This window comes from Balaenoptera borealis (assembly GCF_965194805.1).
Source record: "Balaenoptera borealis genome assembly, chromosome: 5".
In the NCBI taxonomy this organism is placed as follows: Eukaryota; Metazoa; Chordata; class Mammalia; order Artiodactyla; family Balaenopteridae; genus Balaenoptera; species Balaenoptera borealis.
In genome coordinates, this window is record NC_138862.1 from 139,458,344 (window position 1) to 139,473,132 (window position 14,789).

The 14,789-nt window shown below is 36.8% G+C and overlaps 1 protein-coding gene and 1 long non-coding RNA gene across 2 annotated transcripts in view; one reads left to right on the forward strand and one right to left on the reverse strand.

Moving 5' to 3' along the window:
• KCNH8 (potassium voltage-gated channel subfamily H member 8) overlaps positions 1-14,789 on the forward strand; it is a 272,237-nt gene that overhangs the window by 85,942 nt on the left and 171,506 nt on the right. The window contains exons 3-4 of the mRNA XM_082392854.1: positions 2,182-2,309; positions 7,446-7,686. Of these exons, the coding sequence (XP_082248980.1) occupies positions 2,182-2,309; positions 7,446-7,686 (369 nt within the window). The remainder of the gene's footprint in view (positions 1-2,181; positions 2,310-7,445; positions 7,687-14,789) is intronic.
• Positions 2,151-7,454, reverse strand: LOC309629135. The gene is made up of 2 exons (XR_014244879.1): positions 3,357-7,454; positions 2,151-2,270 (listed from the first exon to the last, which is right to left on the reverse strand). It is a non-coding gene; the product is annotated as an uncharacterized lncRNA (long non-coding RNA).

Here is a 14,789-nt window from a genome sequence, read left to right on the forward strand (position 1 = left end):
AAAAAAAGTACCCCTTTTGATCTTCTACGTTGTGTTTTTTTGTTAATCTGTTTTTATTGATTCAGGTCTATAGTAATATATTCTATTTTAAACATTCTTTCAAAGTTTGAAGCAAAAGGTGAGCAATGAAAAAACATGTAACATCAGATTAGACTTTTGCCATGAATAAAACATCCTATTTTCTGGTCATTAAAAACATTCCAGTGTGGACTGAGAATGGGGGGCGGGAATTAAAGACATTGAAACACCTGGAGATCAGGCTCAGAGGGGCAGTGACTATGACATATTTGTCTATGTGACACTTAACACCAAGCAGCATTTGAACATTGATTTAAGTCATTAAAGGACTTGGGCTACATGTGGAAGTAGAGAATTTAGACCAATCTGGCTTCACAGACTGGCTCTACTCCTAACTAGCCATGTGGTCATGTGACACGATATTAGACCTTTCAGTTTTCTCCTCTGTAAATGGAGGATAATAATGCTTATCTCAATGAGTATTTATGAAGATTAATTGAAATCGGTTAATACTGAGGATCTAGAACAGGGCCTGGCACACACTGGCCATCAATAATAGTTACATGGCTTCCCCAGTGTAGCAACCAAACCAAATCATTTTTATGAAGAGGAATCAAACAACCTTCAAAGTACTTCAGAGGTTTGATGATGAAGCTTAGATAAATAAGTTTTTAATTTTTATATTTTGCAATTATTGTCATATATATAGAATTTATTAAGCATAAAATTATACATTCACCAACTGACCAAATAAGCACTAAATGTTTCTTCATTTCATAGAGTCAATTTATATATTTCTCTTTGGCAGTAGGCCTTTGGAAAGAAAATAAAATAGCTGGATTCTTACCTAATTTTACTAACATAGAGTCCAATTGGATTAAAAATTTAAATGTTTAAAATTAAAAGATGAAGACATAAACATGTTGGAAGAAAGCAGACATAGATTTTTTAAAATAATTTTTGAGTGAAGACAATTTGGTTATGCAGGACATAAAGTCTAGACACCAAAAATTTATAGATGATAAGTCTGACAACATTAAAAAATGTAAAATTTTTATACAGCATAAATAAAAATCCAAGGTCAAGTAACAAAAGGGGAACATTGTCAACAGCATATGTGATAAGAAAATGGTAACTAATATACAAAGAGCTCATGCAAATAAATAGAAAGTACCAACTTAATTTCAAAATTGGCAAAAATAATATGAATAGACTTCATAAGAATAAATGCAATTGGACAATAATATTTAAGTGAATGCTTATCCACACTCATCATTTTAAAAATGCAACTTCAAACAATGTTATGGCATCTTTCAGCTATTAAAATGTTAGGCTACTCTTATTTTATATTTCATAATTTTGATGTCTGTGGTAAAGTAGGCACATCCACTCAATGTTGCTGGGAGTGTAAGTTGCAGGAATTAAATTTGGAATATGTATACCAAAATTTGAAATGTACATATCCACTCCTAGTAATTTATTTACTGAATATCTTGGCATACCAATGCACAGCTCTATGCATTTAAGAATATTCATTGCAGGATTATCTACAGAGATTTTTTAAAAATCCTGGATAAACCTAAATGTTCATGATAGGGAAATAGTAAAGGAAATAAGACTAGTTATATCCTTAACATGGTACACTCTTAGCTGTAAAAAAGAATGGCAGAGAACGATAATGTGCAAATTAGAAATGATTTACATTACTTTGAAGTGGAAAAAGTAAAATATAAATAGTTTTTATTGCAAACTTCCATTTATGCAAAGAAATAAATATAAATGTGGATATAGCATATGTATTAGATATTTTTCTGGAAAAAATTGAGAAAAAAAGGTTGAAAGTAGAATTAGGGATATGAATGTGGAACAGCCGGAAGGAAGGAGTAAGATTTTTTTGCTTAATGCTTTCCTGAACTCTTTGAAAGTTTCTCTGTGCTCTTGTATGTTTTACTTTAATTTAAAAAAATAATGATGTTAATATGATGATAAAAATAAATAAATTGTAAGGAACTAAAATTAAATTAAATGTCATTAGGAGCCAGCAAATAATTTTAGGTGTTGAAAAGCATGTACTATGTGCTCTTAAGAAGGAACTGCCAAAATGATATTCTTGGGGTCAAATGATACATTCATTGATGCTTAATGAGTTTTATTTTCCCCCAGACAAAGCCAAAGGAAGATCAAGAACAGGGACCCACTTTGATTCAGCCCGGAGACGGAGCCGAGCGGTCCTTTATCACATCTCTGGCCACCTGCAAAGAAGAGAAAAGAACAAATTGAAAATAAATAATGTAGGTGGTGTGTGTGTGTGTACACAGTGAATGCTAGACTTTCCCTTGGTGGCAGTGTTTGATTCACAAAAGAAAGCCTCCAATTACGCATTTATTGGCTTTGCTAGATTTTTTTTCCACTTTGGCTTGTGCTTTCCTATAAAAAACAAACTGGAAAAGGTCAGCAGTCACGAGGCATTTCTATAATAAAAATGATTAATCATAGTGTTATCACAGCATAGAATATTATTTCAGTCAGTACAATATGGTACTAGGGACACTGCAAATGGGACTGGTTACATTTTATGAACAAGTTATATTACACATCCATAGTTTGTTGGTTAAAATTTCTCAGATTTAATTTTAGCTCCATCTATTTTGCACTTTATCTAATTTCACTGAATGCTTTCATCCAGGGGGACCATGAACAAATCAAAGTCATTACTTTATTTGGAAAATTTACATTTTATGCAACACGGAGTTGGAAATTTCGCACCTTGGAACTGGGTTTGAAATGACATGCCATATATTATATGGGTTTTTTAAAAGTCACACTCGTAGTAAATTATGGTAGGGCTCCTCTCTGAAACCTGGTGGTTATCTGTCAACTGTGACTATAAAAGGTGACTCTGTAGTGTTTTAAGTGACACACGTCCTCCAGGATTTCACAGTTAATTTTATCATTGGTTCTGAGAACTAAGAGACTTCACTCGGAGATCCAGAGCTCTGTCTGTTTGGTTGTAGATATTCAAAGATGATTTTTCAAATGATGGTAGTGTCATTAATTTGCCTTGCGGAATCTCCAGAACATACAACTTTGGGAGTATATGTGACTATGGGCAGCAGACATCAAGACTCAGGGTCTAACTTGCCAATGACTTTAGAAAAAGTCATATCAAACAACCATTGCTGTTTTGGAATTGATCTAGATCCCGAGGTTCTGGGAGTTAAGGACACAGGAGAGTCTTTGGCATCTCATTGTACACAAAGAGCTTGAGAGTACCTAATCTGACATATGGATGCTTTGCTAAAGCAGTCATGCATCAGACACACAAAGTATCTGCTTACCTGATTTTAGTGAGCAAAGATGCATGAGCCCAGGTGTAGAGCACGATCTGACATGAAAGCGCTGCCAACCTGGTTCTGCTTCAGTGGGATTCCCCTCTGGAAGCCAGACAAGCCATTTCCATCTCTTTGTGCTCCAGGACCATCACTCATGTTTGTGCTGATCTGCCACGCACCACTGTTAAGAGTCACATTCTGTTTAGTTTGTCTTGGCTTAATATAAAGATTTTCTAGGGACACCCGTATGTCACATTGGTTTCCTGAGAGTCCAGGGATAGACTTCAAACCGTGCACACCACTAGATCTCTGAATCCTTCCCCTGGTCCCTCGTTATACCTGCCTTCAGTTACCAAGTCAGCCTTAGTGACAGTAAACAAGTTCTAGGAAGAAACAAAGGTAACCACACCTGGGGTTGATTCTATGAAAGCCAGCCAGCAAAACATCTAAACAAATATTAGTCTGAGATTCTGTAATGCTGAAAGATGACACTCTTCTAGCATTTAGTCCAGAGTCATTTAAATGTACTAAGTATTAGTGAGCTTAAAAATGCATTCACAGAACATGCTGTTTTTCCCCTTTTGATTCAACAAAGTACAGAACAGTACTTAAAAATCTTATTTAAAAAATCATAACTCCCACCACTTGGCTAATTTGCTAAATTGCATTTATTTAAGAAGTACAAATATCAGGGTGGAGCATTAAAATAATACATGGTAAGGAAGGGTGTCCAATCAGCACAGTGAATCTGACAATACAGGTAACATCTTATTTCTGAAAAGGAAATGTGGAATCAGGACTGGCCCTGTTCACCATCTCTTTTCAAGGAGAACAGGGCAGAGTGACTAAAGGACAACAGAAAGAGAGAAAAGGGAAGAGGAAACAATGATCTGAATGGTTTACTGGCTAGACTATCAGTCTTTGGGGAATTCTGGATATATTAACATTCATGTGCCCAAAAAAAAAGACTTCTTAATGTTTTTGTAGCTCTTTGCTATTTACAAATTCCTTTTGCTGTTATCATATCATTTGATCCTTACAGCAAGCCATTACTAGATATGATTTTTATTCGTTCCAATTTAAAGATGGAAAAGAACAACTTATTTGAGATCTCAAAAGTATAACCAACAGATGTGGGACCCATCCATGAATCTTCTGACTCAAAGCCACGGTGCTTCTGCCCCTACCTTGCTGCTTCTCTGATACAATTCTGTGGAATAGGAATGTATGATTCAACTCAGAACAAATTAGCTCATCAGGCCATTAGCAAGCTCTGAGAATCAGGATGTAACACCCTTTAATCCTGGCTCTAACTTTGCCACATGGTACCTCTTGGAAAAGGTTTTTAATTTCTGGTTTCCTTGATTTGTTACTCTGTCTATTACATGACATTGGGATGATGCAAATGTCTTCAACCCAAAGATCACATGGGAGCCTTGGGAGCTTGAAGGGACAGTGCTTTAGATGCCCACATATGATCAACAGGGTACCGGGCTGGTAGTCATCGAAGGCATATGCTACCTTGCAATTACTCAGCGTAATGACTGTAGAAACATTTTCCCATCCCTTTGTTCATTTGGATGTTAATTTCAAAGACATGTTGCAAAAATCGTTTAGGAAACAGTTACCTTGATTAGGCTTTGGCCTTAACTACTCTGTTTCAGTTATACATAGCGTAGAGGTTAAACTACTCAAACACCATTGGTACTAAACAATAGGCTTGAAAATTAATAAATAATATATATAACTAACGTCGAGGATGGTTGGTTGTATTATTCTTTAGGCAAACTTCATAGGTTTCAGGGTTATAAATAATACGTCTTTTCCCCCTTACTTGCTAAAAGCACACTTCCCAATTGTAAGAAATTTTCTTCCATTCAAAAGGTTTTTGATAAAACTTTACAAATAGAGAAGCAGGAGGAGAAGCACATCTCTTTTTTTCACTCAGGTGATTGTGTCAGGATGTATGCAGAATTTGAATGAAACACCTTTTAAAATTTAAGTCTAATCTGAGATGTATTGGATTCTCAGTATCTTTTAAAATAATTTAAATAATATATTTTAAGTAGCCTATAAAAATGAAATAGTGTGATTTATTTTCTGATTTGTGGAGATAACTATTACATTGCTGACCTTTTTCATCAGCATCACTAATGCTTCGTATAGTCAACATAATTCAATAAAAAAAAATACTTTACTTCTTGAGTTTTCCCAACCTTCACTCCTAGAACTGGCTTCTCCCTCAAATAAAGTAAACATTTCATTTCTGTAACATGATAGAAAAAGACTTATTTGGATAAAAATTGAGATATTCTTCCATGGCTTTTGGTTATGTGTTATTGTAGTAAATATTTGAAAAAAAATCGTATTGGAATCCATCATGTCCTATTGTAAATAGAAGTGCTTGTCAACCTTGAGATTTATACTTATGGACCCCAACTCTCTCTTCTCCGATGCACCAGCCTCAGCTTTGATGAGAAGCCCAACAGGGGTTACTTTCTTCTTCCTTCCTCAGTTTTATGTCATAATCCACCTTTGGAACCTGTTCCTAGAAACCAGAGAATGAGGCAAAGGAGGCAGGTCAAGTCAGGGAATTGAATGGAGCATAGACACGATGGCAGATGGGCATCAAAGAACCATCTGGAAGGAGTGAAGCAGGCCCTCCCTCACCACAAAATCCTGGCTTTATGAGGTGCCCTGTGGGATGAGTGAGACTATTAACAAGAAGTAGAAACGTGTGTTGTAAATGCCTACCAAAGAGAGATGCAAGATAGGAGAGGCATTCATATTAAGGTAGCAGAAATATTTGGGCACTGAGGGTCACCACTAAAGAGCTTGTGTTCCTGATAGCTCTGAACCTTTCTTGAATTTCCAAGTACTTTAGGAATCCCTGAACATATCACATTAATTTTCCCTTCCTTCAATGCCAGAAACAAGAAAACACACTGCGACCTGCAAGTAACAGTATTCAAGAACTTTGAACTGTTCTGTTCATTCAACGTAACTTTCAAATTTAAGTTTCCATTACCTATCTTGTATTTCTCATTAATTGAGGTCAAAGCAAGGTCTGCAAGTATCTGGTCAGAGGCTGTCAAATTGCCACACACGCTATTGTTGGGCCTCCCTTTGTCTCACAGCAATAAAGAGAATTGTTCCTCAATTTGGACTGCTTTCAAAGTGAAGGGCTTTTGCAGTTATAAAAACTCCAGCTATTCTTCTGCATTTAATCAGCTGCACAGTGAACATTGCCTTTCTCCTCCCATGACTTGAATAATAACTGTTAAGTAACTGTTTCTTGCTTTGCCATCTTAACAAGGGCTAGCCAGTGCCAGAATAAATCTATGTCCATCAAGGTTATGAGATTTGGGTTCCCAGCTGGAAACTTCACCAACAACCATAATACAAAATGCAAGTAGTCAGCACAACCTGCTTATAGTTTGAAAGACATGTTAACAGCTATTTACAATTGAATTGATCATATAGCTCTAACCTTTTGAGAAAAAAAATGGTACCTTTGCTGTTATTAGAAGTATTTCAGGCCCAATATATTCTTTAGATAATGACTTGTCATCTCAAAACTATAAGTATACGGAATGTCCCCATGACAGTAGGAACATAACTGTATCTTTGTGTTTATAATGTATGTAGGCTTATACTTGCAACTTTGGATGTTTCTAGGTGACATTTTAGGTAGTGATCTTTTTATTCTTCATGAACAAAATCTGGATTAGTCACTTTTTAACACTGGTGACTACACTCTGCATATTCCTGTCACTTATAACAAAGATCTCTGCCCGATTTTAACATACTTAAAAGTCTACTTTTTGCATCACCAACTTCTAAAAGTCACTTGTAAGATGTATTGACATTGTTGGGAGATTGGGATTGACATATATACACTAATAAGTATAAAATGGATAACTAATAAGAACCTGCTGTATAAAAAAATAAATAAAATTCTAAAATTCAAAAAAAAAAAATAAAGTTGTGTTGACATTGTATGTATAAATAATTCTCCCCATGTGTTTAAGGCTTTGTGTTCCTTATTTCTAATGTTGTGTTTCTCCCTTCTCTCCTTTTTGTCTTTATCCACAGAATGTTTTTGTAGATAAACCAGCATTTCCGGAGTATAAAGTTTCTGATGCAAAAAAGTCCAAATTCATACTTTTGCATTTTAGCACTTTCAAAGCCGGCTGGGACTGGCTTATTCTATTGGCGACGTTTTATGTTGCCGTGACCGTACCTTACAACGTTTGCTTTATTGGCAATGATGACCTATCGACAACTCGGAGCACAACAGTCAGTGACATTGCAGTGGAGATTCTTTTTATTATAGGTAAGAACCCACGGCTGTTTTCCTCGGAGATTTGCATAGGGGAAGTAAGTGTGTTCCAGATTTTTCTAACATGAATTTGAACTAAGATCCATTTGCATGGGCATGACTCAGCCTCTGATGCAAATTTTGGAGAAGCTCATATTTGGATTTCTGAAAATTGCCTCTTCCAGCTTTCTCACTGTTCCTTTGTTCAAACAGATCTAAACCGATGTTTTTTGTTTCTATCCTTATTTCATCAAAAGTGGGTTGAAAAAGACTTAATGGCTGTTTTGTTTGTGCTCTCAACTTCTATTATGATCTTACCTGTACAGGGTCAGAGATGAGGGTTGGCAAGAACCTATCAGTGGTGTTCTGATAATGGTCCCGTCTTGGGCATGTTTCTTCATGCCCATCGTGCTTTTCCGGCAGTTGATGGTGGTTGCCATAGGTGGCCTAGTTGCAGAAGCAACGGATTACATAAACCTTCTAGTCAATCAGGAGAAACCCTGAGTAACTGATTTTAACAAAAGGAGAGGCCCCAAGGGATGTAAGAATATTTATCTCTAGAATATTTGGAATCTCAGTTGAAGCTGCATCTGCTCCATGTTTGTAAGCCTTCTCCTATTTTCCTGTCTCTTAAAGCTTTGTCTTGTTTAGACCAAGGCCCAGCTCTTGCTTGCTCATTCTAGTTCTCCATGAAGGCTCAGGTTGACCCCCATGTGGAGTTCCTAACCACCATTAGCAATCTGATTCCTGCGTCTTTACCTGGTCATGGTGATGTAGGGTAACATCCTTTTCGTAAAGATGAGAGAATGTTTGGAAAATGTTTTCAAGCAGTAGGTGAACAAGGGAATGAAAAAATGGACCCTAAAAGTTCAAAGAAAAGGAAATAAATAAGTGAGGCAGATCAAAGGTTGTTTCAATGGCAGTGGTACTTTTTTCTCTATGGAGCTGGTACAGCTTTGGATTCTCCAACTGAAGGTCTCACGTGTTTTCTCTGGAAGAGTTTGTATGTTCTTGATGTGGCTTTGGCATCACTGTTAACATTGCACTTCCTGGACACACCCCTCAGACCTATGCTAGGACCCCAACTCCCACCCCAAAGGTGATGACTGTAGTATGTTTAGGCCACTAGATGGCAATGTTGTCTAGTTAGGTAGCTTGGTAAGGCTGCAAACTCAAGGAAACTTATCTTTAATCTTTTTTTTAACTTAAACTATTTTTTATTGGAAAAGTATAACCATAAGGGATATTAAATCACAGTTAAATGGCAAGTAACAACATTCCAGTTTGAAAAAGAATTTAAAATGAAAACTGTACAAGAGGCTTTTCAAGATGGCAGTGTAGGAAAAGCCTGAACTCACCTCCTCCCATGGAAACAGCAAATACACAGCTGTATATGGAACAATTTCCTCTGAAAAAAGGCCTGAAAACTAGCTGAACAGATCCTTCACAACAAAGGATAAAAGGACCACGTGAAGAAGGTAGGAGAGGCAAAGATTCGGTCTCACCAAAAACCCCACTACTTGTGTGGCAACCCACGACCGGAAGGATCTCACACGTATGGAACTTCTTCCTGAGGAGTGAGGGGGTTCATGCCCAACATCAGGGTTGGGGAACCCTTGAGACCTGTACCTGAGAGACAAGCCCCTCAAACATCTGACTTTGAAAGCCAATGGGGCTTACATCCAGAAGTCTCACAGGGCTGTAGGGAACAGAGATTCCACTCTTAAAGGGCTCACTCACAGACTTACTCACCCTGGGACCAAGTGTTCAAGCAGCAGTTTGAAAAGTGCCTAGACCATATGTGAAGGAGGTGTATTAGCTAATATTAATGTGTCTGCTGGAGGGGCAGAAGCTGGTGGGGGCTCTCTTCAGAGACTGAGGGACTAGTGGGTGCCAGTTTTGTGCTCTTCTATTTAACTAGTGTTGATGGGCATACCCCACCCCACTAAAGCCACTGGTGCATGCTCCTTGATTGCCTGGCTCTGGTGGCCAGGGAAACTTGTGTTTCTGGGCCCCATGGGGCTGAAACAACCAGAGAGACAGTTCTCGGCAGGCCATCACCCCTAGGGCATAGCACAGACAGCACACTGAACATGCTCCAGATCTTCCTGTGAAAAAAAGTCTATTTACCTGTCTTAGAGCTTCAGCCTGAAGGGTAGGCTTCAGGTTTACTACACATCTAGGGACTAAGAAGGTGCCCTCAGGGAACACAGGCTGGTGATGCCTTCTCTGTGCTCTTCCTTGGCCATACTACAGCTCACCAGTACTTCCCAGTGAAGAGCTTATAGACTCACCTGGAACCCTGATTTTTGCAATTGTCACCAGGGGGACACCTCCAAATTGCCTGGTCTAGAGGCCAGTAGGGTTTACAACTGAAGTCTCAGAGGACTGTATATATTTGCATACTTTAAAAGCTGTTGCCTGAGGATCTGACTTCCAGTCAGCCTGAAACTAGGTACTGACTGAGATCCTCCCTTTGGAACATTGACAGGTATTGGCACACCCTCAACAACTGGGATCTATCAAGAGCCAATCAGGCTGCTTAGACAATCACAAAGGTTTGAGAGACAACCAAGAGGCAAGGTTGGTTGAACAACAAGGTTCATCTCTTACAAAGGCCTCTCCTTTAGGACTGAAAGGAGAATTCATAGAAACAAACACAGTCAGGCAAAATGAGGAAACATAGGAATATGTTCCAAATGAAAGAACAAGATAAAAACCCAGGGGGGGGAAAAAAAAAAAAACCTTAGTGAAATAGAAATAGTAATCAACTAGGTAAAGAGTTCAAAAGAATGTTCATGAAGATCCTCACCAAACTCAGAAAAAAATGGATAAACATAGTGAGAATTTTAACAAAGAGATAGAAAATGTAAGAAGGCACATGACTGAAGAATATAATAGTTGAACTGGAAAATACACTAGAGGGATTCAACAGCAGACTAATTGAAGCAGGAGAAAGAATTGGTGATCTGGAAGACAGGGTAGTGGAACTCACTCAAAGAGAAGAGCAAAAAGAAAAAAAAAAAAATTGTGGCACTGTTTACAATAGCCAGGACATGGAAGCAACCTAAATGTCCATCAACAGATGAATAGATAAAGAAGATGTGGTACATATATACAATGGAATATTACTCAGCCATAAAAAGGAATGAAATTGGGTCATTTGTAGAGACGTGGATGGACCTAGAGTCTGTCATACAGAGTGAAGTAAGTCAGAAAGAAAAAAAACAAATATCATATATTAGCACATATATGTGGAATCTAGAAAAATGGTACAGATGAACCTATTTGCAGGGCAGGAGTAGAGATGCAGACATAGAAAACGAACATGTGGACATGGGGGGAAGGGGAGTGAGACAAATTGGGAGATTAGGATTGACATATACACACTACCATGTGTAAAATTGATAGCTAGTGGGAACCTGCTATATAGCCCAGGGAGCTCAGCTCAGTGCTCTGTGATGACCTAGATGGGTAGGATGGAGGGGTTGAGAGGGAGGTCCAAGAGGGAGGGGATATAGGTATACATATAGCTGATTCACTTCATTGTACAGCAGAAATTAACACAACATTGTAAAGCAACTATACCTAAATAAATAAATAAGTGGAAATAGCTTAAGCGATCTATGGGACAACATCAAGCAAAATAACATTTGCATTATAGAGGGTTCAGAAGGAGACGAAAAAGAGAAAGGGACAGAAAACTTATTTGAAGAAATAATGGCTAAAAACTTTATTAACTGGGGAAGGGAATAGACATCCAGATTCCAATCCAGAGAATTCCAAAAAGATGAACCCCAAAAGATCCATACCAAGGCACATTATAATTAAAATGTCAAAAGTTAAAGATAGAATCTTAAAAGCAGCAGGAGTAAAATGACTTGTTGTGCACAAGGGCAGCCCCATAAGATTATAAGCAGATTTTTCAGGAGAAACTTTACAGGCCAGAGGGGAGTAACACAATATATTCAAAGTGCTGAAAGGGGAAAACCTCCAACCAAGAGTAATCTACCCAGTGAGATTGTCATCCAAAATCAAAGGAGAGATAAACAGTTTTCCAGACAAGCAAAAGCTAAAGTTCACACCACTAAAATGACTCTATAAGAAATGTTAAAGGGACCTCTAAAGGTACTAATTAGTAACAAACAAAAAAAAAAGAAAGTAAACATTTTATCAGTAAAGGTAAATATTTATAGTAAAGGTAGTATTTAGGCATTTATAAAGCTGTTATAAAGGTTAAAAGATAAAAGTAGTAAAAATAGCTATATGTACAATAATTAAGGAATACACAAAATAAAAAGATGTAAATTATGACATCAAAAAGAGAAAACATGGAGGGGTAGTAAAAATATGGAGTTTTAGAATGTACTCAAATTTACCTTGCTATCAACTTAAAATAGGCTGTTATTTATATATAAGCTGTCATATGTGAGTATTATGGTAATCACAAAGCAAAAGCCTGTAGTAGATACCCAAATGATAATGAGAAAGGAATCTAACCATAACAGCAAAGAAGACCACCAAAGCACAAGGGAGGAGAACAAGAGAAGAAGAAAAAAACAGAGAAGAACTACAAAACAGTCAAAAATCAATTAACAAAACAGCAATAAGTACATACCTATCAATAATTACTTTACATGTTCATGGATTAAATCTTCCAATCAAAAGACATAGAGTGGCTGAATGGATAGATAAACAAGACCCATCTACATGCTGCCTATAAGAAACTCATTTTAGATGTAAGAACACACACAGACTGAAAGTGAAGGGATGGAAAAGTTGTTTCACACAAATGGAAACCAAAAGAAAGTTGGGGTATCTATACTAGACAAAATAGACTTTAAAACAAAGATGTTGGGCTTCCCTGGTAGCACAGTGGTTAAGAATCCACCTGCCAATGTAGGGGACATGGGTTCGAGCCCTGGTCCGGGAGGATCCCACATGCTGTGGAGCAACTAAGCCCATGCACCACAACTACTGAAGCCTGCGCATCTGGAGCCTGTGCTCCACAACAGGAGAAACCACCGCAATGAGAAACCTGCACACTTCAATGAAGAGTGGTCCCCACTCACCACAACAGAAGAAAAAGTCTGCACACAGCAAAAAAGGCCCAAAAATAAATAATAAATAAAAAAATAAATTAAAAAAAAATATATAAAATAAAACAAAGATGGTAATAAGAGACAAAGACAGGTATTACATAATGAGAAAGGGATAAATCCAACAAGACAATATAACATTTGTAAATATTTATGCACCCAACGTAGGAGCACCTAAATATACAAAGCAAATATTAACAGACCTAAAGGGAGAAATAGACAGCAATACCATAATACTAGGGAACTTTAATATCCCACATACATCAATGGATAGATCATTCAGAAGAAAATCAATAAGGAAGCATTGGCCTTAATACATTAGATCAGATGCAATGAATACATATATACAGAACATTCCATCCAAAAGTAGCAGAATACACATTCTTCTCAAGTGCACATGCAATATTTTCCAGGAGAGATCATATGTTAGGCCACATAACAAGTCTCAATAAATTAAAGACGATTGAATTCATATGAAGCCTTTTTTTCTGACCACATGGTATGAAACTAGAAATCAATTACAAGAAAAATACTGGGGAAATCTCAAATATGTGGAGAGTAAACAAATGCTACTGAACAATAAAAGGGTAAATGAGGCAATCCAAGGTGACATTTTAAAATACCTTGAGACAAATAAAAATGAAAATACAACATACCAGAATCTATTGAATGCAACAAAAACAGTTTCAAGAGGGAAGGAAGTTCATAGTGATTCAAGCTTCTAGAAACAGAAGAATCTCAAATAAACAACCTAACTTTACACCCCAAAAAAACTAGAAAAAGAACAAACAAAGCCCAATGTTAGAAAAAGGAAGAAAATAATAAACATTAGAGAAGAAATAAATGAAGTAGAGACTAAAAAGACAATGGAAAAGATCAATAAAACTAGGAGCTGGGTCTTTGAAAAGATAAGCAAAATTGACAAACCATTAGCTAGATTCAGTAAAAGAAAAAAAGAAGAGAGAGAAACTCAAATAAAACCAGGAATGAAACAGGAGAAGATACAACTGATACCAAAGAAATACAAAGGGTCATAAGGTACTACTATGAACAATTATATGCCAAAAAATTGGCTAACCTAGAAGAAGTGGGTAAATTTCTAGAAACATACAATCTTCCAAGACTGAATTATGAAGAAATAGAAAACCTGAATAGACAATTTACTAGTAAGGAGATTGAGTCAGTAATCAAAAACCATCCAACAAACAAAATCCAGGACCAAATGGCTTCACTGGTGAATTCTACCAAGCACTCAAAGAAGATTTAATACCTATATTTCTCAAACTCTTACCAAAAATTGAACTCATTCTATGAGGCCAGCATTACCCTAATACAGAAACAGACCAGGGCACCACACACACAAAACAAAGAAAATTATAGACAAATATTCCTTACAAACATAGATGTAAAAATCCTCAACAAAATATCAGCAAAGCAAATTCAACAATACATTATAAGGATCATACACCATGACCAAGTGGGATTTATTTCAGGGATGTAAGAACAATTCAACATCTGAAAAACAATCACCGTGATACACCCCATTAACAAAATGAAGGATAAAAATCATATGATGGTCACAACAGATGCAGAAAGAGCACTGGAAAAAAGCTAATATTCATTATGATAAAAACTCTTAACAAAGTGGGTATAGAGGGAATGTACCTCAACCTAATAAAGGCCATATATGATAAGCCCATCATAGTATGTTAGCTAAAGCTTTTCCTCTAAGATCAGGAACAAGACAAGAAAACCCATTCTAGCCACTATTTTTCAACATAATATTAGAAGTCCTAGCCAGAGCAATTAGGCAAGAAAAGGTAATAAAAGTCATCCAAATTGGAAATGAAGATGTAAAACTTTCATTATTTGCACATGACATAATTTTGTATGTAGAAAAATCTTAAAGACCCCACCAAAAAACTATTAGAACGAATAAATTAATTTGGGAAGGCTGTGGGGTACAAAATCAAATTACAAAAATCTGTTCCATTTTTATACACTAACAGTGAACTATCA